The following is a 24483-nucleotide window of genomic DNA, read 5'->3' on the forward strand; positions in this document are numbered from 1 at the left end:
CGCCGCCGTACTTGGTTCTTTTAGAAGATGAAGGTGGAGAGAATGGGAGGGGGCTGGCCTCAGGCTGGGCCGCCAGGGAACGGAGGAGCCTACCTCTCTCGTGGAGAAGGGCATAAGATCAGGCTGTTCCCTGGCCAACACTCACCTGTGTTTATCTGAGAAGAGTCCTCATAACTTTCTCCTGAAGTAACTCTTATTTTAGAACAAAATTTGAAATGTTTTAGGTATGATTCATGTTGGTGAATTTTATGGACTGAACTGTGTGTGTGTGTGTGTGTGTGTGTGTGTGTGTTGAAGTCCTAACCTCCAGCATCTCAGAATTTGGCTTTGAAGGGGTAATTAAAGTAAAATGAGGTCAGTAGGGTGGGTCCCGATCCTATCTGGCTGGTGTCCTTCTGAGAAGAGGAGATGAGGACACAGATACACAGAGAGGGAAGCCTGCGCGAAGACACAAGGTTCCTTCTGAGGCCTCTTCACGCGCACGAGAGAGGCCTCAGGAGACACCGGCCCCGCTACACCTTGACCTTGGGCTCCCCGCCTCCAGAACGGAAAGAATATAAATGCCTGTTACTTAAGCTGCCTGGTCTGTGGTTCTTTGTCACGGCAGCCCTAGGACACTAACAGATGAAAAACATCAATATAAACACCGAAAACATGTCCCTGTGGAGGGCTGACCATTGGCCCAGTGGTGCCGCTCAGCACGGGCACCTGATAAGCGGCCCCCTCATGTGAATCTGTGCAAAATGCCCCAGACCCACACACTGCCTCCCTTGACCCTTTTTGTACTTACTTCCACACGTTAAACATAAAACTCTGATTCCTGGGAGCAGGTTTTGTGAGGAGTAAAGGCAAGAGCACGGGGGGCCCAAATGTGCTCCCGCTCCCAGGCCTGGGAGGAACGAGGTCCACTGACGTCAGCGGCTGACCGCCTCGAGCTCCTCGCGCCCACCCGACATGTTTCCAGGAGACCCCAGGGAGCTCATGGGGGCTCAGGAAGGAGTCCATGGGACACACGCAGCCTCTGAGCCTCCCCCAGCGCCCACTGACCTCCTCAGCCTCTTCCTTAAGAGACCTCCAGTGGCTTTGCCCACCTGCGCCAGGAGGAAGGCGGGCACCCGGCTGGGGTCACTGCCCAGTGCTCCCGATGCCAAGTGGGGCTGCGGGGTCTCCTCCACTCCGAGCCCCTTCGTCACTGGTCTCAGGGCTCACAAAGTCCTACAAACAGCCCGCGCTGCTCCCTCGCACTTTTCCAGGCCCCCACATGAGCCTGCGGGGCCGTGGAGGGTAAAGGGAGAGAACAGAGGCCCCCCTCCCCACCCACATACAGAGCCCCCATCCCTCCAGCCCACACATCGAAGGCCTGTTGTCAAGGTCTACAGATGCCGGTCCCACAAACCTGGAAGCCAAGAAAGCCGCCCGAAATCCTAACACTGTGAGAAGAGAATTCAGCCAATGGCTCCGCTCAAGTTCAAGTTCAGACCTCAATCGCTTTCATTTATACCAATGTCATTAGGAGATGTGATGACAGAAGGTGTCCCGATTGCACGGCTGTGACAACAAACAAAACGTGCCTAGGAGCGCACTCACAGGAGCTCAAGAGGACTTCCACACCCCGCTGAGGGGCACAGGGACCGAAGGGTTGGAATGGCATGCGCTGTCATCACGTAGAAAGATGCAGCATCGTAAAGATGACACGTCCCTAAATGAATCCACAAAGCCAGTTCTAAAGTTCACATGCAGAAACAAACATCCAGGAAGAACTAACGTAATCCAAAAACAGTAATGGGATGATAACATATTTTAGAGCTCAAATAACTACAAGCGTGGCATTAGCCCTGGGTTGTAGATAGAAAGTTCAAGGGTAGAAGTAGAAACACCAGCAGCCGGCCCCGAAACTTGTGGGTGGTCACATGCGGGTGATGGGCAAGCTAGGGGAGTTAGAAGATTAAGTCAATGGTGTTGGAACAATAAGGCCATCATCTGGGGAAAAGAAAGTTGGAATCATTCATTCCTCACTCATTGCACATACACACAGAATCAAAGATTTAAATGTAAAAAAAAAAAAAAAAGAAATTGTGAAACTACTGGTAGTCATCATATAAGAATCTCAAAAAAATTATTGGAAAGAGGGAGGTTCTTTGTAAGCATGCCACAGGCATCCAGAATGTCAAGGGAGAAACAGATACATTCGACTAAAACATCTTTAAGTCTGCTTTGTAAAAAACACCATAAACAAAGTTTAAAAAATTAAAGGTAAGCTGGCAAAGCGATGAGCCCCTCTTAGATGCAGTCCAGCCTGCCCCCTCCACAGAGCTCCCCTGTCCATCCAGCCTGCGGAGCTGGCTCCCTCTGGACCTCAGGGCGGGTTTGTCTGCAGGACCCTGGTGTCATTAGTCACGTCCTGCCTTGCCCTCTGTTCGCTCTCACTTGTTTGTGTGGGCATTGTTTCTTTCGGCACCTTGTGATTGTGAGTGCATCAGGTTCGGTGCAAGCTCAGGACCTGGGCAGGGACTGGCACATAGTAACAGACCGTGATTCACCCACAAAACTGCTCTGTCCGTGTAGTCCAGGATCTCTCAGTCTCAGCACTGTTGACATTTGGGGACGATAAATAGTACCTCTGGTGAGTCATCCTGATACCCTAGTTCTTCTGATCTGAATGAACTGGAGCGGTGAATTTGGCTAACCACAAACAGTTAATCTAACAAGCCTTTGGCTCTAGCTTCTAGAATGTAAGAAACAGGGGATAGAAGAAGTTAAGGGAACCCAGATACTTCCAGGAGATATTCTACCAGGTAACAGCTCAGTCTCTTCCAAACCAGTGATGCTGGGGACAGTACAGAGCATGAAGTGGACCGGGGCGTGCTGGATGCTCACCAGCCTAGGGCCCTCCCAGACCTGGACGATGTGGTCAAACAGTTATGGGGTTGTGTGTATTTTGCAGAAGTGATCACCGTAATCACCTAAGTCCTCTGTCTCTTTTTTTCTGACACATTCAGACCCATGTCCCCTCGTGGTTGGTGGCCGGGAACAAGCAGGGGCAGGCTTAGAGTACCTTTAAGGAAGCACTGAGTAAGCTGAATTAAGGATAGACTTAGTGTTTGGGTGGGTAAAATATACGTACATTCCTAGCTTTTCTGCAGTGACTTCCATGGGTAGGTCCCTAACTGCTAGCTGTTCTGGAATAGCTTCCAGAAATACTCCTGTCACCCATTTTGTTAACTTACAATGGTGACGTAGAGGTGTGGGGTTAAAGGTCAAATCTCACTCAGAACTCATCCCACAGATCCAGCACCAGAGCATGTGACAGCAGAGAAGAAACAAGGCTGGAACTGCACGAGGCCGGGCACTGGTCTGTGGGAACCAATGGTGGCCTTCAGCCGCGTCTAGTGCGGGGGTGGTTTCCCACTAACCCCGGGCAAACAGAGTAGCCCAGGTCAGGAACAGGAGGCTGCCGCGTGCAGTTCTGACAAGAGCTGCAAGCCCCGGGCTCAGCTGCAGGCATGTGGGAAGGGCCCAGCCTTGCAGCAGCTACGCAGCAGCAGCTACGCAGCAGTAGCAAGCGCGGGCGTGGATCTAGGTGTTTCATGCCCTGACCCCTCACTAGGGAACAAACAAGCTAAAGGAGCAGCTGTCCTTGTCTTGCTAAGCTCCCTGTCAAAAGCACTACAAAATGATGGTCAGAAGAGGGGGCGACCAAAGTGTACGCTGGCCAAAAACATGGACAAAGAAGGCACAGAGGATTGTATTAGACAGTGAATGAGTAGTAATAACCTGATAGTTTTCTAGATGTTGCATTGTTTGTGAATGTGTCAACATTTTAGTTTGTAAGTTTTTAGAAATTTCTTTTAGTCTAAATAAAAGTTTGTTTTAATGTAATTTTACATTCGTAATGCTGTGTACCTTTTCTTAAAGAGGCCCAGATACTGTGTTCACAATATGTTGTTCTTAAAGAGGCCCCGTGTTTAGGGACATAAACACCAGATGCAGGGCATGGCCTGGGGTTGGGCAGACCAACTACGAAGGACATTTAGGGGGAACTGAAGACGCTTGCCCCCTGAGTGACTCTGGGGACAGAGGAGAATGGGGGATGCAGAGCTGGCCAGATGGAAGGCAGGGTCTGAACTGGTGCTGCAGGAGGAAGGAGAGGCTGGGATGGGCTGATACACAAGAACTGTGGAGGCACACAGCCTAGGGGTTAGGGTCCAGGCCACTGGGAGACCGGAGGAGTGTACACACAGGCCAAAGCCACGCCTGCAGGCAGCCCTGCCCCTCGGCCATCGGTGGGGAGCCCAGTCAGGGAGCCCCGAAATCACACTGACAGGCTGAAGCCGGGGGGAAGGGTGGGGGCACGCCCTCCAGTGCAGCTTCTGGGTCTCGCCCGAGCCTGAGGCATGCTTATCATGTTGTGGTTTATGAGACTCACACACAAGAATTCTTATTGTCCAGGTGTTTTCCTTGCTCTCTTGAGGGCAGTTGGAGAGAGGAAATTCTGTACTAGCTCAGCCAGAAGCCTCCCACTGCGGGTTCTGTGAGGCACAGTGGCGTGGCAGCTCTTTATCCTAGAAGACGCCACTGAAAACCAGGGCAAAATTGTCTGGCAACTTCAATGTGAAGAACTTGAAGCACAGGCAATTTCGTCAACAAAGGAGAATGAAGAAATTTATTTGCAATTGTAAACCATTTTCACAAACAACTAAGTAAGAAAGATTAGTAACTGATGAGCGTTGACACCCCTAGGGACAGGCACTGTATTGCACGGTCCGTGTTCTTTGGGCCCCGTCTTAGTCTGGAGGATCAGACTGTCTAATGTCATCCTCTTCAAAACTCACATTTCCTGGGAAGGAAGAGGAAATGTGAGTATGTTTGATAGTAACTTTTTTCCAGTTTAAAACTCTTTATTTGCTGGACTGGAAAATCCTGTGTGGGGACCATTCTGTGCGTCGTAGGACATCGAATAGCAGGATGCCTGGCCTCCACCCTGGAAGGTGCCGGCAGCCCTGCCCGCCACCCTGCCCAGCCCCCAAGGCTCCAGGCACGGCCACGCGTCCCCCGGAAGCCAGGCCCCTTCTTTAAGGTGAGTCTCAGAAACCAGCTGGTCTTGGAGTCATGGGCGGAACCTAATCCCTCCCAGCCTGGTTCTCCGATTCCTCGTGCTGAGTATTGCACGCACCTGGCCCCCCTTTTTCTCCCCCGACCATGGCTTCTGGGCGGAGAAGGTCTTACTTCCTTGGAGTGGAGCCCCTGCCTCTTGCCTGGCCCCAGGGCACACATCCCCCCCACCAGCCCCGGAGGAGCTCCCGATTAGAAGCTCACTCCCCACGGTGCTGAGGATCAAGTCCGAACGCCACCGCAAGCCCTCAAGGAAAGGCCATCAGAAAGGGACCCTGCCCTGCTCCCCACCCAGACTCCGCTGTCTGTCTGGGCAGCATTTCCTTCTTGGTTTCGATGTTCCTGCCACCTGCAGCACTCCCAGCTCAGCTGCAGGCGCGCCCTCTCTCGGATATAATTCCTAAAGCTGCTCCAGGGGAGCCATGCACCTGTCCTGTACCCAACAGTCACATAGAGGTCACACGACGGTCACACAGCAGGCACAATGAAGTCACAAGGCAGGCCGGTCACTGATGTCCCACGAGCTTTCTGCCCATTCCACGGGGGCTGAGCAAGCACCATGTGTCCAGCCTGCCCAGAACCTCCTCCCACTAGCATCTCTGTGCTGGTGAGACGCTGCATGGATGCGAGCCATGGACACTGTGCCTCTGAGGGGTCACTCTCCTCTGCGTTATGCAAATGAGAGACAATCAGTCGCAGGCCGCTAACTGGGAAAGCCAGGTTTCTGGGCCCCGGCTCTAAGCCACGGGGCCGCTCAGTGGCAAACAAGTCTTTGGTGCATTGCTACAGGGCTGGGGAGGGTGTGCCTGACAAGAGTCCAAGTCTATGTGTGTTTAAAGCATTTAGACAGAAAACAGCTTTCTGTGGTTTAATTAGCTCACATATTATTTTCAAAAGAAAGAGCTCTTAATTTATAGCGGAAACAAGCCTTGTTGCAGGGGCACCAGGCGCAGCGACCACAGATGCTAGGCTGTTCCCAGACCACTGGGGGCCTGTCCACCAAGATATCCCCTTCCCATCAGATGTAGGAAACTGTTTTGAAAGCGGAGAACCCTCTCCGAGCTTTCCAGCCATGCTCTCTGCACTCAGGATGAGACTTATACAGATTCCAGGAACCGGAAGCCCCAAGAAGACCCGAGATCACATCCCTGTCCCAGGACCTGCAGTGGCAGAAGCTTCCAGATGAATGGGTCCTTCAAACCCACTTAAACAGGGCTGGTTCCCAACCCTGCCAGCTCCCACACGTGCTCCTGTGAGTCAGCCCTGGCAAATCATGCAGCAACACACAGCCATGCTACGCACTTCTAACGGGACGCTGCAGCCTGAGGCCCGCTCTCCTGGTAGAGACGGCGATTAGCAAAGCGCAGAGAGAGAGCAGGCTGGCACCCACTACCCCTACCATTATGGGAGGCTTGTAAGAGAACCTGGGAGGCAGCAACCTTCCTGTGGGTTCGACATGAGTTCACAGAGGATCCTCAGGGACCTTCTCTAAGCCCCACAGCCCACGCCGGCGTGAACGCCGCCTCCCCTCCCTCCTGGCCTCCTGCTCCCCAGAGCTCACCCTGTTCTAAGGTGTCATAGCGGAACTCATCCCGGCTGTACTCGCTGCCCTCCTCCCTGAAGGCATCAGGGTCTTCCTCTCCGGGCCTCGTGAGTTCAGCCTCCCCATCTGAAGCGTCCTGGGCCTCCTCCGCAGGCTCTCCCCCGCCTGCAACTTAGCAAAGGAAAGCAGTGCCCAGCAGAGCACGGGCCTGGCTGGGGTGGGGGGGCGCTTCCTCGCCTGTGTGGCGCCCCCTCCCTCCTGCTGGGGGCAGCACCCTGTTCCTCCCTCAGGGGACCACCCCTCCCCAGTGCAAGTGCCCCAGCTCCAGCCCAGGCCTGGCCAGCAGAGCCTTCCGTCCCCAGCCATGGTGACGGGCTCAGGGATGACGACTCTACGTCCCAAGGGTTTTGATGACCATCTTGAGAAAGAGAATCTCTCTGTTCCCCGGGGTTTTGGGGCTGATTGGGTGACAACTTGAACATTAGTCTCCAAAGGGAAGGGGGCAGAGCCCAGGCCTGCAAGAGCAGAGAGCAGGGAGCGGAGGCCTGACTCAGCCACGCCCGATGCTGGTCCACCGGACCTCTCCACTTGTGTGAACCAAGGCATCGGTATTATTGCACTCAGGCCCACTTGACTCAGCTTTGAATCACTGGCAATTCTTCAGCATCCCAGGCAGCCTCACTGCTTCTCAGGAGGACCATTTTGATGGATGTGGGGCCGTGCGGCCCAGACCCTTCTTCAGCCTGTCACCCAGCTGCGGTCAGCAGGCTTCCCTGAGGTCGCGCCCACAGCTAACCACTGACCAGGGTGGGGGGATATGTTCCCAGGGACGCTGTAGCTCCAGGGTTTCCCATGGAATCAGCCGAGGCTGTTGAGGGCCTGAGCCATGGCTTGAGTCTGCCCGGTCAACCCTGCTGATCACCGCCCTTCCGCGCCCCGAGGGGCTCAGGGCCCGAAGGCTGTCCCTGATATCCTCCTCTGCTTGCGCTGCCCAGGAGACCGGCCCACAGCCGGCCGGTGCAGAGGCTGTTCTCAGCACCCCCCCGCCCCCGCCCCCAGCAGGCGCCTACCGTCCGGTCCCGGGGCCTCCTCCTGGCCAGGGACATCCATGGGCGGCTGCTCCTCAGCAAGGGTCGGCGTCCACAAGGCCAGTTCAGTGATCTTGGTAGCTTTCCATTTCGGAACGACAGTTACTAATGCCTCCTCCTCCTCTTCCTCTTCCCCTCTTTCCTATTTAAGTTTAAGAAAGTGGATTTGCCAACATGTGTACACTCAGTGTGGGATACTTAAAGGAAAGGGAGAGAGGACAGGTTCGTCATTGCGTTTGAGCTTTTGTATGACACTATTCAGTGGTCAGATCAGTTGCCAACTCTCCAGGTACAAGGCAGGGCTGAGCACGGCTCTGGAAGGAGCTGGGATGAGAAGCGGGGGCACAGGGGACCCGCGCTCCCCCTGCGACACCCAGGAGGCCTGCGGGCTTGCATGCCCCCGCTCTGGAACTATGAAGACGGCCAAGACGGCACACGCTTTTCAATGGCTCAGCCACATTTTCCCGCGCTGGGTTCTCTCTACAGGATAGAGCTAACCTCACAGTAAGAAGGGCCCAAAAGCAGGCTAAGACAACCTTGTAATGACATCAAAGGAGATCAACACTAAAGCTCTCATCACAAGGATTACAGAAAGAAAACACAATTCCAGAGCAGCTGCTTTCCATCACTCAGCTCACGGGAGGAAATCCACGGCATGTCACGACCCCGTGCCGCGAAGTGCAAACCTGAAGCGAAATCCACGTGCTTGTCTCTATGACCAACATCCACTTGAGATTTTCTATTTTATTCTATTTCAGTTTTTTAAACATTGCTCATAATCAACTGAATTGATATCATGACTCATGAATGGGTTGCAATATGTACTTTGAAAAACATTGCTCTAAGACTAGCATCAGTAAACTTTTCTGTCTACTCCTTGGGGCTTTGCCAGCCACCCCGTGTCTGTGGCCACCACTCACTCTGCTGTTGCAGTCTGGAACAGCCACAGGCGATATGCAAATGAATCGGCACGGCTGAGCTCCAATAAAACCTTATTTACAAAAACAGGAAGTGGAACCGTGAGCGCTGCTGGTGGGAACGTACAATGGTGCAGCCACCGTGGAAAACTTTGAAAGGTTCCTCAAAAAACTAACCGTAGAGTTACCACACGACCCAGCAATGTCACTCATAGGTATACACCCAAAAGGGCTGAAAATAGAGACTCAGACAGACACTTATACACCAATGTCTGTTGCAGCATTACTCACACGAGCCAAGAAGTAGAAATAACGCAAGTGTCTGTCGATGGAATATTTTTCAGCCATAAAAAGGAGGAAATTCTCTCACCTGCTACAATGTGGACAAACCTTGAACACATTATACTAAGCAAAATAATCCAGGCACAAAAAAACAAATGCGGTGGGATTCCATTTATATGAAATACCTAAAATAGGCAACTTCGTAGGCAGAAAGTAAATCAGAAGTTACCATGAGTCTGAGAGGAGGGGAAAAGGGAGATAATGTCCAACAGAGCAGCTTCGGTTGGGGAAGACAAGGAGACGCTAGAGGGGACAGCGGTCATGGCTGCACAGCAGTGTGAATGGACTTAATGCCACTGGCCTGCACACTTAAGAACGGTTAAGATGACAAATATTATGTTATATGCCATTTACCACCACTGAAAAAAAAATCAGAACAGGCTGCCACCAGTCCGTGGGCCGGAGCCTGCCACCCCTTCTCCAAGGGAATGCATTCCCCTTCTGGGGCCAAGTGTGAAAATTTAGGCTCTTCTGTTTCATCACAGTCAGGCCATCGCCCAGAGCATAGTGGTGGTCGTGGACAAAGGGCCTTGAGTCGTGTGCATTGGTTCATGGGTTTATTCCTGAATAGGAACCGTGGTCCGCGCTTACGTCAGGATTTCCCCCCTTAGATGTTACTGATGTTCGTCCTACTTTCTTCTCATCATCTTGAAATACCAACTTCTAATGTATATTTTGCCTGGAGGGCCTAAAACTGAAAACTAGTTAATAAGACATGTTTTATTTTTATCGCGTTTTTATTTTTATTTTAAAATAACCGCTCTGTCCCCAGTAGGACTTACAAAGGCTGGATTTGTTACTAGCGGCAGCGCAGCAAATTCAGCAGACAGGTTCCTTCAGGGGCCAGATTGGAGGCTTCCAAACCCAGGAAGAGCAAAAGCCATAAATAGTCACTGTCACAGTCCAGCAAAATGCCAGTCAAATGCATTGAGTTCTTGACTAACGTGTGGGTTGCACACACGGAGACAAATGTGCTGAGTTGTGCGACCTCCTGGGAGGGAGACGCGTCCCTGATGGCTCCTGGAAACCCTCCTCATCCTCAGACTACGTGCCTGGGGACCAAGAAGGCACGATGCTCCGGGTGGTGGCGCCTCGTTTTTAGCAACAACATCAAGCATTTTGGCCATTTCATATTTTATAGTTAGCTGGGGAAATGGCCACGATTCATGGCAGCCAGAGCAAAGGGGCTGTGAAGCAAAGCAAGGGAAAAAGGCCAAGGGGACAGGTTGTTGACATTCTGGTCACAGCAAAAAAGGCGGACACCTACTCGCAGACCTTGGGGAACCACAGGCTGTTTGGGGGAGCAAAGCGACTGTGGTTGGAGTGGCACACAGGAAGTAGACGCCACAGGAGAAGGAACCAGGAGAAGGGGGGCGGGGGGCCTGTGCGGGTGGTGGGCGCCCTGGCTGTGCCTGGGGCTGTGGGGGGTGCTGGGGGTGCCCGAGGTCTTCTACTAAATTGCCTATTATCTAAGGCCTTTGCCACACAATAGCGACAGGAATACAAACACAGACACACCCTCCCCCAACACCCCCCAACACGCACACACATATTTGGATGCCTAATAACGACAAATTAGCTGGTTAATCTGAATACGAACCACAGACTCTCAATTCAGTATTAATAGCAATGCTAAGCATTGGAAAGAAACAAAAACTTGAATTGGTGCGAGTCATCTGAACACACTTGAAACACCGAGTTATTGTATGAGTTTGGTGACATCATGGTGATACATTTCAGTCGTCATTTCTCGGACCTAACTGTCCAGAGCCCTCTGGCTGGCTCCAAATTAGCTGGTCGCTTTGAAGAAAAACTAGGTCTAGATCTCAATAATAACTGTGGGATGATATCGCTTAGCTGTAGACAAATGCAGGCAAGCGAAGAAGGAGCAAGGAGACAGGAAAGTCCCCCGAGACCTGGCGAGACCTCCCACCTGTCCGTCTCCGGGCCCGGTGCCTCAGAGCAGCTCTCCTGCCCGGAGTGTGGGAAACGACAGATTGCCTGCCACTCACCACGTCTGTGAGCTGATACTCCCCATGCTGCTCGCAGCCGATGTCAAACACGTACTTCCCAGGGCCAACGGGCTACGGGCACAGAGAAACCAAGAGGCACTTCACTCTTGAGAGCTCGCCCCCGGTCAAAAGTCCAAAATGCTTTAGAAACGTTACCCCCGTAAAACCAGCCCCATCACACGACGTGGGGAAGGCCATTGGGGATCAGGGAGCGCCTCTGTGAACTAACGGCTCAGGGAGTTGCAAAGCATAGGGCCTGTTTTGTTTGATTTTTAAAACTTAGCTACATTTTATCTCTTCGTAAAAGCAATGGATTTATGACAAAAATTTCACTGCGTGAACAGCCATAGGCAAACTAGATAGAGATAGAACTGCTAATAATATTTTGATGTAGTCTCCGTAGACTTGCTTCCAAAACAGAAAGCTTATTAAAAATCTGATCATAATTATAAACATGTATAATGACTCCTACTTTATTCTTACTTGAAATATGGCATGAATGCCTTCCTATATTTACAAATATTCTTCCACCATACCAGTTATCAACCTGGCATTTTATTCCATCGGAGAACCATAATCTATCTTACTTATTTACTGTTGCTGATATTTGGTCTGCTGATACTCTCCTTTGACAAAGACTACTGTAGTAAACATATTCTGAGTTAAATCTTTGTGCACACTTTTGATAGTTTCCTCAGGGTGAATTTTCAGAAGTAATATGTCTGGACAAAAGTGTGTACAGTATATACACACGAGAATAAGGCTTTAATAATTTTCATTCCCACAACAGCATTTGAGCCTCTTTGTCATCAAAACCTTGCTTTTCCCTGGGCTGGAACATTTCATTCTATTTTTACATTTTTTTTAATATGTAAAAACATCATTTTAAATCGTATCTTTTAAGTTATTTGTAAGGTTGAACTTTTCTCCAACATGTTGACCATTTAAATCACATTGATTAATGGGCTTTATCTATTAAATGTTGCAAATATCCCAACACCATTCACATATAACTCCTAACTTTTCTTTATAGTGTTTTCTATTCTATAAGGATTTGTTTTTATTGGGCAAAATCTCTTGGTTTTTCCTTTATATTTTGGTTTAGAACATTTCTTTCCTCATTTTAAAGTTAATAAACATTCACCTATTTTTTTCCTCTGTGATTTTCTTGTTCACATTTAAATCTTTATTTCTCCTAGAAAGTATCTCTATCTATAAGCTGGAGGACAAACTCTGATTTCAATTTTCTCCCAAATGGTTACCGAGTGGTCCCAGCCCGTGTTTTGACTTCTCCCATCATTCTTTTATTAATTTGAAATGATGGCTGTACCGAGCACTAAATTACTATACATACTTGGATCTGTCTCTAGACTGCCTGCTTCCCTGATGCAAATCTCTGTCCTAGAAAATACCCCGTGAAAGTTTTGCTGGGAATCACATGCACAACGTGTAGATTGGAGGAGAATGAGCTGCTGTACAAAGACTAAAAGGAGAATCTGTAATGGGGGCATGAATTACACGTAAATGAAAACTGAGTTTTAAGAGAGTCGGAGGCTGTTTCACCCACTCAGTTAAGCGTTGCCTGTGTCAGTCTCTAACCCTTTAATTTGCTCCGCAAACCCTTTCCTCCTCAGGGACAGTGTCTGCCCGGCCCCCGATCGGAGCTGCGGCAAACGCCAGGGCGGTGGCTCCTGAGTTAGTTGGGCTTTCCCTGCGCCCGACAAGGGCTCGGACCAAAGGGCAAGAAGAGCCACAAAGTTCTCCCAACAGAGATGACCTGTGTGGGTCCCCCGAGCCGGGGGTCCCCCTGAGCTGGGGGGCGCTCGGGCTTTTCTCCGGTCCCACAGCCACCAGGCGAGGAAGAGTTCGAGGCCTTCCTCCCTGGCTGCAGCCTCGCGCCCCCCAGGGGACACAAAGTCAAAACCCCCGTATGCTCAACAGCAGAAAATATTTAATTCTTCCCAACAAACAAGGGTCTCCCTTCTGACTCCCTGGCCAAGCCCCCACCCCACTCTGTCCTCCATGGGTATCGGGATGCTCGCAGGGAGGCCCGGCTGCCCTACTTCCCAAATGCAGAGGGAGCAGAGGGTTTCCCCAAGTTATCAGCATTCTACGTTCACAGGGTCACACGGGCTGGGGAGGAGGGCGCTATGTATTTCACTGGCAAACACCGCTTCCCGCTGACTTACGTTTTTGTTCAAGAACTTGCCCTGGTACCTGTGGTTCAGGTGAATGAGCTCAGCTGCGCCCTCCTGCTGTCCGTTCACCCAGGTCCCCACATACTTGCTGCCGGTCTCCGCATAGACGTAGGTGCCTTGCCCGTGCCTGGTCGAGACAGGGAGCAGAGAACCTTTCATTCCGCTGCTGTGAAAAGCCTTCCAGGTGCATAAGGCAGGCATTTCAATTGAGGGTGGCCTGGGTGGACACAGGCTCACAGTCATCTGTCTTCTATGGCTGCCCCATCAAAGTGTGCCTCCTGCTCGCTGTGCCCCAGCATTGGGAGGGCATCACCTGCCCGACAGCAGGGACCCTCCCTTGGATCAGCTGGTTCTCATTCGGAAGCGGCAGCACTCCTGGGAGCTGAGCCTCAGCCTCCAGAAGGTTCTTTTTCTCTGCCCTCACGCCCCCGGGGCTCTAAGGTGAAGGACCCACGTATTCTCCCCCACGAGTGTGCACCTGCCCCATAGTGCATCATCCCGCCACCTCGCCTTAAAGCCATGCAGGGTATGAACTGCCTGGCAGAGATGGCTCATGGACTTCGGTCATGATTCTGTTTCCTAATAAGACATCATGATATTCTCATCACATGAACCAATCTTCAGGACCAAAGAGAGAACCAAACCTTTGGTGAGCAAACCAGTCTCCAGTGTAGGTGTCGTTATTGACATAGTAGTAGACGCCGTGGCCCTGCCTTAGGTCATCCACCCACTCCCCTGGAAGAGAGGACACAAAAGCAAGTCCTGGTGAGAAAAAGAGCCCGCCCTTCACCCCCATCTCTTTCCACCCTGACTTCCCTCCAGCCCCGTCCCTGCCTGTCAGCGGGAGGCATGCAGTGGGGAGCCGGCTGGGGGGGCAGAGTCAGGGGGTCGCTGTGCACAGCACTGGGCCCGGGCTGACATGTGTGCTGAGAGCGGGTCTCACAGCTGGCCAGCTGCCCAGCGAGGGTGCAAGCCAGCGTTCGTCTGCCCTGCCGCCGGCAGTCCCAACACCGCACTTCTCTGCCTTGTGTGTGTGGTTAGTGATCCAGCAGTCACTTCAACGCTCGACCCTCGACTACATGCCAGCATTTCGCTCCATTCCCACCTCGCCACCGGGCTCCAACGCCTCTTTCCGGCCCAGCCGCCCAGGGCAGCCCCACCGGCACTCAGCTTCGTGCGAGTGGACACCGTGCCTTTGCCAACTGGGCCTCTGGGTGGACTCCTCCCTCACCTGGGTGTCCTTTCCTACTCACCTCCGGGCAGGGTCCTGCTCGCTTTTTGCTGACTTGACGGAATATACTGTAATTGGTAATGTGACCATGAAATTCCTAACACACTTCTACCACTAGGACAACAGCAAACTAACAGGTCAATGAGTGCCATCAGTTAGAAGGTACTGAAGGCGATTCTTCACCGAAATCGCACAATGTCCTCAAATCTGACAGCTCACATTTGCGAGAACCTTAACAGAGGTTTCCAAAGTCCACTACTACCCTAAAAACCAACACAGAGGCTGAGCTCCAGGGTTGTGTGGCATGAAAAATATGTTAAATATTTTGCAGAAAATTTCAAAAGTGAAAGAACAAAATAAATTGCAAAAGGCACTAAATTTCAAGCCAAGGAGAACAGGTAAACAAATATTTGTAACAGTCCCAGTTCACCTAACAATGCATTAGAGGCCCTGCCCAGCGGATTACAGTCCAGTGATAACAATTTTTGTCATGATTATCTTGGGATGACAAGCAGTAAACTGCACAGACCGAGGAGGGCAGCCGAGAGAAAGGTCACCTCCTGGGCTGGTCACAGGCAGCTCCGAGTCAGGGTCCCTTCTCTGAAGTGAGCGCCCTGTAACAAGTTTATTACCGTTGCTTCAAATTTAAAGTTAACTTTTTGTTTTTAGTCTTTCTACCCCTAATCCCTTACTTTTTCATCATTCTTGATCATGTCAAGAAGAAAGCGTTTTTCAACGAAGTTTCTTTTCAAGAGAAACCCCTTGCAGTTGGTGGGTGGGTGGTGGTTGGGGCTGCATTTTTCTCTGCGAGAGCACTTGTCAGTTATAAGGCTCTCGGCCCACCTTCTCCCCCATGGCTCCCTCCGGACTGGGGGCTCTGGAGATCAAAGACCATTGAAAATTAAAAGCCTCCTACGATAAAAGAGAACAAGGCGCCCTTCCCCCATTTAAAGCAGAGTTAGTCATTGGTTTGCCCTGCTGGCTCCCCCCATCCACCCATCCCCACCAGCTTGGGTCTCACACTTGCCACCTCACTCCAGATGTGAAAAACCAAAACACGGTTTTACAGAGGCAGCACCAGAAAACTAGAGAGATCAATCATATGGCCCAAGGTCACTGAGCAAAACTAAAAAGATCAGGGCTTGTTTGGTTTCAACGTGTCATGCCCTCTTCTCCACGAGCACCTGAAGAGCCAGGCACTGGCTTCCTCCTCCAGCTCCCGCCATCTGAGAGCTGCCAGAAAAGCCAACTTCAAGTCCCACCATCTCGTTTCAGCACAATTTTGTTATTAAGCATCGTCCTACTATCGGTCGCATTCGGCAGGCCGCGGGACCAGCGTGGAGAGTTATGCTCCCTCCCTCTCCTTCCCCAACCTCCTGGCCCTCACTGGCCCTCTGTCTCTGACACCCATTCGCCCCTCCAACCTCACTGCCCACCCCCTGAGCCTCCCCACTTCCCTGCCTCTGGCCGAGCTGCCTGCCCACCTAAGAATGCCCCAGGTCCCTCCTGCCGCAGCACTGCAGCCTCTGTGCATTCCTGGGCTCCCTAACCAGATGCTGCTCGGCCTCTGGGACGCGCCCTGCGCCCTATGCCTCAGGCACAGTTTGAGCACATGCGCTCACCCGCAGAAAACCATTCTGTGTCCCTACGATGGCAGGCAGCCAAAAGACAGGTGGGAAGAACTCAGCTTTGTGTTCACTTAGACGTTGTGATTGGTGGGTGGTTCACTGACTGAGATAAAGGTAATATCGTAGCTTCTGACTTCCGAGAAGGAACCGAGTAGCCACCTCACCCTGCACACTACAAAACCATAGGAAAAGAACACAAAAATTTACAGCTGTTTCCAAAGAAGCTTTGTATGTTAGCTGCCCTTCATATTAAAATGGTCTTCAATCCCTTTTTCTGAGTATCTTTTTTATATATTCTTCTATGGTACTCAAACTGTATTAACATCTACACCAAAATAAAAAATGACAACTGAGATTAGGTTCATAAGGGATTTGGTAAGAAATAAATTAAACACTAAACTAAATTGTTTAAAGTCCATTTAAAAAGCAGGTCTGCCCTGGAGCAAGCCTTCTAAGATCTACGGAAACAAAAGAGAAACTCCATCTCCGGCAGGAAGAACGTAACACTCTGCAACTTGGCCTCGGATTCTGGCAGGACCTCTGTTTTAGGATTCGTGGGTTCCGGCTTTATCTGGCAACGAGACAGGCAGCTCGAGCTTGCACTCGAAGGATGTGTCACCTTCATTAAGAGGTGGCGGTTAGTGATCACACAGGTACATGGGCACCCAGCCAGCGGGGACTGAGTGCTTCCCTACCGCCGGGAATGAGTCTGAGCATCCCGCGTGTATTAATTCACTGCCGATGAGAAAACAGAGGCAGGGAGGGATGACATCCCCTGGACGAGGTCACACCTACGGTCCCACAGTTCCAGCCCACAGTTCCAGGGCTGGGCTCACAGATCTTTTGAGAAATCTGACGAAACTAGACAACTTTTTCCCAGAAAAGAAGCCCAGAACATAGAATTTTGCACACAGTTTCTGAAGGCTCACGCCCACTCCCCGTTGGTCTCTCCTCCCAGGTTCGGAACTTCCTCCGTCCCTCGTGGGATAAGACTACCACTGCCAGCACGCCAAGCGGCCATGGGGTCTGGGGCAGCAGTGAGGCTCTTGGAAATAAGGGGACGAGAATCTTCCTGAGACATAACACTGGCATGTAAAGAAGTGTGGCAGAGACAAGAACGCCAGTTTAACAAGGCAGAACGTCTCTCTGACAAGAAGCCCTCAGTGAAGACACCAAGGTCTAAACAGCCAAAGTGCTCATCAGAAGAAGGGTCTGCCAGAAATGGAAACAAAAAAAAGGCAACTTCAAAGAGGCAAATGCCACAGAGCACCTGACCCCGCGGGCGTGGCCCGCTCCCTGCGGTGTGTGCTCGCCCAGCAGCCGACCTGCCTTCGCTCCTCCGCGCACAGGCTCGCGGGAGAGAATGTGCGGGTCACAGCGACAGTCACATTTCCCGTAATTACAAGGCTTTCTCGTTTCTGCACCAGCCCTGTGAACACAGGCACGCAGTTTGTGTTTGTTGAGTGGCTGACTAATCTGGAGAACTTTAAGCTTCCTCCCTCATCTCAGTATTCACAGACAAGTTCAATCCCCAAAGAAGACATCTGCAGCACAAAAGTCTGCTTTGTGAGAACACGTTACCTTCATATCTTGATCCATCTGGGTATATAAAAGTGCCTTGACCGTGCTTTTTATTTTTAACATATTCTCCAATGTATCGAGCACCATTTTTAAATTTGTAGGTCCCCTGAAACACATTGATTATAGGGTTCATATCATTCCTGAGTTAAATACTCACTCACAGAGCATTGAATATAGAAAAACACCCACTCAAGTCACCGATTCTGACCTGGCCGTGTCTTTTACCGTGTTCGTAGCTCCCCTCATACGTGTCCCCGTTGGGCAGTCGGGCTCTCCCGTGACCGTGCCTTTCACCTGCCTCATTCCGTTCCCCTTCATATTCCTGGCAACAACAACAACAACAAATAAACACAGTTACAGCTGCCACTTTTTAAGTGACAACCATGTGCTAAGCATTTTATAAATAGTTGTCCATTGATTCCTCCCAGTCCTTGGCCCAGTCTTACAGGTGAGGCAGGTAGCCACGCCTGGGCACTAAGAAGTTACCAATCCAGTGGGGCCATTTGAGGAGAGAAACGAGAAAGGTGACTGGGCAGGTGTTGTAGCAGACCCTGAGCAAGTGACTTTTTTTAAAGTGCTCCCCAGAGAAACCAGTAAGAGGGTGGGGAAACAGTGAGGAAAGAGGAGGTCACCAGGCACACGTGACATCCAGTGACGTCCCAGGCTCAGCTTCTTCCCACAGGGGATCCGGGGTGCAAATCAGAGCAGCTTGTTCTGGTTTTGAGCACTAGCTGCTGGCTGCGGGCAGGGTGGGGAGTAACTCCCAGGCGCTCCTGGCTCTCCCTACTGGCCAGGTGGCTCCAGTGCGTGGAGGTACTCCCCCAGCAGCAAAGCAGGTAGGAGCTGGGAGATAGATGCACAGAGCTAGCTAAAGGGTCCGGGCAGCCACGGACAGCATCTATCACAGCAGAGGTGCTAGATTTTTTCCATTAATTTGAAATTATCTCAACCTTGTATGCAGTGCACACAGAGAGGCTGTGGCTCCAACCTGTCAGCTAGGAAATGGCTCCCCTCTGGCGGAGTGAGGTTCATCTCCCGGCAGTGCATATATGCTCACACAGAGCCCAGCTCACCTCACTGGCTGTGCATCCCTTACTTCCTCTCTGCTGTCTAAACCAAGGAGTAATTCCAACGACCTGGGTCAGTTTCCACAAGAGTGAAGAAATCACATGTGATTATTGACCGATATGGTAATATCTTTAGGAAGCCTTCGCTGAGGTTGAGGCCTCCTCAGCATTGCTTGAAGGCTGCCAAAAAGCAGCTTTCCTCATTCAGCTGGGTCCGAGGAGCCAAGCTCCAGTCCAGAAATACTTATTCAAGAGCCTAATGGCAGCTTGGGAGGACCCAGCGGTCCAAGAAAACTGCCTGGATGGAGGGTAACAGCAAGGAGGAGGATGCTTGGGCTTTGACTTGGAAATCTTTGCCTTTAATGGGAGGGTCTGGGAGGGAGCGAGAAGGGATGTGGCAAGCAGACGTCATAACGTTTTACCTTTCACCACCAACTTCCAAAATGCAGCGCCTGCAGTGGCCAGCGTGGTCTTCGTCCCTGGCCGGGCCTTCCAGGGGACTGAACTAGTCTCCAGACCTCCCTACTATGCGAACCGGGCCTCTGGGGAGATCTGCCCGCCACACCGCACGCCAGGAAGCTCCCCCTCACCCGGAGCTCTCACCCCAAGATCATTTTCTCCCTCTTCCTCCAACTCCTCCGAGCCCAGGTCCGACATGGCCTCGTCTCAGGCTTCCTGCTCGCCGCCACCTTCTAGTCGGTAAGTACCAGCAGCCCGCCACCGCGTCTTTCGTCACCATGGAGACGCGGCCAGCCCCGCCTACCTCCCGGAGAGAGAAGTGGAATGGGAGGGCGCGGGGAGGAGCCACCGGGAGCCTCCCTGTGCTGTCATAGCAACGTGACGCATTGGCCAATCGCGGCCCGCGGCGCAGCGTAGCTGACCTCGGTAATACGTTTATCGGCTGCTAGGTGATGTGGCAACGACTAGCCACCTTTGAATCAGGCCCCTGAAGAGGAGGGCCGCAGGATGTGCGCCGGGCCACCTCTGGAGAGTGTTTCACCTCTGCCTGGCTGTGGGCACTGCCCCTTCCGACATCCCCCCGCCCCCGCCCCGCCCGGCCCCGGGCTTCCTCCGGCCCCTGCTGGCTTGTCCATCCTCCTCACCTTTCTAGGCTCTTCCACCCCAGTGTTGGTGGTCCACAGAGATGTATCCTCCAAGGTCTTTCCTTGTGTTCTTAAACATCTCCTCCTGATTCTAGGGGGCAGCTTTGACCTCTTAGCAGATGCGCGTTCCCACACATACACACTACGCGCGCACACGCTCAAACATACACATGCACATTCACACTCCCACTCACTCGCTAATGAGCCCTCTTCCTGTCATCTGACAGTCTCCTCCAGACAATTGACACTGCCTGCACGGGGCCCCTCGTGATCTGGATCCCAATTCCTTTTTCTTGGCCGAACCCAGGCCTTCTTTTTCGCCCTGTAAACTCTGACAATAGCCTCTAATTTAGCCTCTGGCTCTCCTAACTGCATCACACTGCTCCGCAACTCAGAAACCCACATGCAGGCCAGTCTCTCTTGCTGGAATTCAGTTTCTCCATGTTCAAGGCCCAAGACTTCTTCATAGACTCGTCACCCCCTTCCCCTTCCTATACTCGTTATGTGCTTCACACAAAACCAAACCACAGGCACTTCCCCCAGATGCATCCTTCATTTCCCCACTTCTGGGCCTTTGCCTGTGCCCTAACCTTTCCCTGAAATGCTCCTTTCTCCCTGCTTTATCAAAAAACTTAGCCATTTTTCAAAGAGTAGCTAAGGGGCCACTTCCCAAAAAAACACCAAATGCTTAAGGGTGCCCTCAGGGAGAGAGAGGGGAATGGGACTTGGAGAAGGAGGAAGGACTTCAACTCTATGTGTCACCCATCTATCATCCATCCATCTATTTTAAAGGTCCGAGTGTGACAAAATGCAAATTTGAACTTTATGTGGTGAGTTTAATAGTATGCAGTATGCATATTTTTCTGTATCTTTAATTTTGTACTTAAACATGTGGAACCTTCCTTCAGCTTCTATCCATCCTTCCAGTTAGATGTGCTTGCTGTCTCTCTTAACTCCCATAGTACCTCAAATCATCTTTGTCACACACACGTTCTGTCTCCTGTAACAGTCATCTGGGTGGTTATCTGATTTCTGGATACTCAGAAGCCATGCCCCCTTATCTTCCTCTCCCCACAACACCTAGAAAAATGTTTTCCCACACTCAATGCTGCACCAAGCCAGTGCAACCCAGTCCATATGGGCCTTTAGATCCCTAGTGAGATGAAAATATGGTTGGGTTTTTTTTTTTTTATCATCTGTTTTACTTCATAGACTCTTTTCATGTGTGGAAATAAACAAAGACCATCCAAGTGAGAACAAGCCATGACTATGTATTCAGAGCTGGCTACAGCAAGGGAGTAAGCCATTATCATTTGCCTTTGGCAGAGACTCCAAGGTAGGCAGAGAAGCGGGAAAACTTTATAGTGGAAAAAGGCAAGGTTCCGGGTGCACTCTGATTGGAGGCTGCTGGCCCCAGGAAGTGGCAGGACAGCTAACTAGAAGTAGGGCGTCCAAGGTGACGGGTGAGCGTGCAGAGTCAGCTCTCTCTCATTGGTCCTAAGTGGGAAGTGTGGGCAAAAATTAGAGAAACTCTCAGTTATTAGTCAAGTCCTGGCCTTCAGAGGCCAAATGTAGACAACAAAATTTAACAGTTTCTCTTATGGGGGAAAGTGAGGAGTTTGGAATAATAGATCATTATTTTCTCCTTTAAACTTGGCAGTTGCCACATTTACTGCAACTGAGCACGTCTGTAATAAAACATCACAAGAATTTTAAATGTTAGAAATCTGGAATGGTAATCAAGAATGTGCAAGTAAATCTTAGCTTTTTGCATATAAAAGTAAATGTGAAAATTTCAACTCTCAAGTTTGCTCTGACAAGGACAGCAACTAATATTTGCTAAGTTCTGACTGTGCTGGTATGTTTTTAAGAGTTTTATAGGAATTATCTTGTTAAATCCTCATGGCCGTTTCCCCATTGTACAGCTAAGGAAAGGGAACCATGGAGAAATAAAGTCATTGCTCAAGAGCTGACGGCCAGGGCGATTCAGGCCAAGTCTTCTGACTCAAGAGCCATAGCTGTTAATCACTACCCTCTACTGCCCCCCAGACCACTGATTTAAAGGATTAACTCTGGTTTTCTGGAAGTGACCTTAAACCATCTACCAAGCAGAGAGGCCCTGGCTCAGTAAGCCTTAGACTGAAAAAACAGAACGTGGCTCAAGCAAGTGCTGCCCTAAATCACATCACTAGCAGCTGGGTGCCTGGCCACAGCACTAGGGAATCCTAAAATTTACCATTTGTGGCCCATGCATATTAGTCCAGAGTTCCTTCCAGGAAATCTTTCAATACAATAATTTCACTAGACTCCAGGTTTCGCAGTTGTCCAAATAAGGCAAAAATGAAGTAAACAACAGGACTGCCTCCCAGCCTCCAGCAGCAGCCAGTGGACAAAATCCAACTCCCCATTCCAGAAGGAGGCCTCGCCCCAGCTCAGGCCAGGCACAGGGCCTCACCTGCTCTCTTCCTCCGGAGGCCTGGGGAGTCCTAGGAAGATCAGGCCTACTAGACTCCAGGTACCCCATCCTCCCTGACCCTCTCACCCCGCGGTGACTTGGACGTGCTTGGTGATCACAGAAGTAGCGCTTTCAAGTGTGGAAGCCCCTCCAAACACTTGCTTAACTTATCTTCCTCCTTTTTCGCCTGGAATGAGAGGCAAAAAGGGAAGGTCACCCTTTTCTACCTTTTCAAGGACTTGTCGGGAAGGCATTTCCCATAATCCACCAGCAGAGGTCTCCCAACATCCCCCCACCAATCCTTCCCATCGTCCCCCAGGAGGGGTTTCCCATCGCCCCCAGCAGGGCCGTGGTCCGATGCAGCCCTTGATGGAGAAGGGTGGATCGAGGCTGCAGGGCCTTGAGTGAGTGGAGGGGAAGAGCGCCCACGGTTCCGCCGAGCTCCATCACCCCAGTAGGAAATTCTCTTCTTGCCTTTCTTACCTGTAAGTGAGAGATATCCACCCTCTCTACCTAACCCTCCCCCCCACCAAGTGAAAAAGGAATGAGTAAATAAACGCCAGTTGGGCCAGCCATAGTCCATCTCCGCTTCTGCATGGGACTGCCCCAGGGGAGAGAAGGTATCTTGGAACCCCTCCTGGGGTCCCCTGCCTATCTTCACACCTTTATGACCCACCTCCGAGCTGGGGGCCAGGCAGACCGGCAGTTGCCACGGCAACTGGCGAGTCCCTGAGCCTTTCTTCTAGGCTACCCAGGACAACGCAGAGAAAAGGCCTTAGGAACTGAGGGGAACCAGAAAAATGCAAACAGGGTATTTATTTATTTATTTATTTATTTATTTATTTATTTATTTTAAATTTATGTAAGTGCCTAGCAGCTGCTCAGATGAAAAGCGGGGGCTTTCAGCAAAATGAATTCAGGCCCATCTTAACTATGGAAATGTGAGGTTATCAAAATATTTGTATTACAAATTTAACTGTTATATATGCACTTATATAAGCATACACATATAGACATATGTGTATATAGCAATAGATATAAAAAAGACAGGAACTGCAAGTCCTTTTTTAAAAATAGAGTTGTTTTCATGGTATTTAGTGGATAGGAGTCAGACCCAGGATTGGAATCCCAGCTCTGTTTACTTCTTTCTGAAACCATTTACCCGTCTGTACAATGGAGGCAATGGCGAGCTTGCCCTCCTGGCACACATCCACTAGTGAGGTCTAAATAAGATGCGTATGATGAGCGTAGCGCAATGCCCAGCACAGAGTAAAGCACTTGGTAAATGTTAGCTGTTATCATCATTATTATCAATTGTACTGTTGACGCTCACAGAGTAAGCTAAGCACCTTCTGCCCATCAACAGGTCTCTGGGGAACTTTTGACAACGGTTTTGGCTCATTTTCAATCGCCATTTCTTCCCGAAGAGGATCAAGCTGCTGAAGCTGGTTCAGCCAGGTAATCGTGACAATCAGAAGTTAGTCTATGATTAGCAGATTCTATACTAATATATATGAGGGTGGGGAGAGACTGCAGTTTTCAGAAATATATCCACATGCAGATTCTGAACTGTAAGTTTAACTGTTCAAGGGTGTGTCTCCTGTAAAAGTGGCAACCAACCAAGAGGAAGTAACCAGATATACATGTGCACACCTTCCCTGAGTCACACGGTTTATGGGAGGATATTGAGAATGCGGTCATCAGAGAGGAAACAGAAATTTTTCCGCCCAGAAAGTCAGATTATTCAGGAATGCGTCACACCAGTGGGGCGGACCTGTCAGTGGGGTCGGCCAGGGTGCAGTGAGATGTGAAATCCAGCAGACTCACATTCCACGTCGGACAGCAACTCAGGGGGAGAGACCCTGGCTCATCTCTGCTCCCCTCCCCCACCACATAGCATGGTGCCCAGTGCATAGTAAGTGCTCCATCAACATATGCTGATGCATCAAACATATGCATCAAACTGAATGTTAGATACCATTCTATCACAGAGCTGTACTTTATGCAACACTTGGGAAAGAAAAAAGTAAAGTAAATCGATTTTTAATCTTTTTTATGATCTTTTTTAAAAATTCTTCTTAAGTCAGATTCCATTTCCCAGGGGCTGCCTCAGTACCTCAGTTAAATAACTACAGCTGGGTGTGCTGCGTCCCTAGGTCAAATTCTAGCGGGGGGTGGGAGGGTGCTGTGAAGAAATGAGAAAAAA

The 24483-nt window shown here is 50.7% G+C and overlaps 1 protein-coding gene across 2 annotated transcripts; it reads right to left on the minus strand.

Moving 5' to 3' along the window:
- Nucleotides 1–4784: 4784 nt before the first annotated feature.
- Nucleotides 4785–19433, minus strand: RSPH1 (radial spoke head component 1). 2 transcript variants are annotated; one of them, XM_054576246.1, is made up of 9 exons: nucleotides 19323–19433; nucleotides 17861–17974; nucleotides 17653–17758; nucleotides 13857–13947; nucleotides 13204–13339; nucleotides 11015–11086; nucleotides 7726–7885; nucleotides 6674–6820; nucleotides 4785–4837 (listed from the first exon to the last, which is right to left on the minus strand). In XM_054576246.1, exons 1-9 carry the CDS (start codon nucleotides 19374–19376, stop codon nucleotides 4785–4787), a joined length of 933 nt encoding a protein of 310 aa, XP_054432221.1. In that variant the 5' UTR covers nucleotides 19377–19433. The 2 variants fall into 2 exon arrangements, with proteins under 2 accessions (XP_054432221.1, XP_054432229.1); XM_054576254.1 differs by lacking the exon at nucleotides 17861–17974.
- Nucleotides 19434–24483: the final 5050 nt, after the last annotated feature.

Source organism: Pteronotus mesoamericanus, unplaced genomic scaffold (genome assembly GCF_021234165.1).
Source record: "Pteronotus mesoamericanus isolate MK-2021 breed Mesoamerican mustached bat unplaced genomic scaffold, CSHL_Meso_final contig_116, whole genome shotgun sequence".
Taxonomy (NCBI): domain Eukaryota; kingdom Metazoa; phylum Chordata; class Mammalia; order Chiroptera; family Mormoopidae; genus Pteronotus; species Pteronotus mesoamericanus.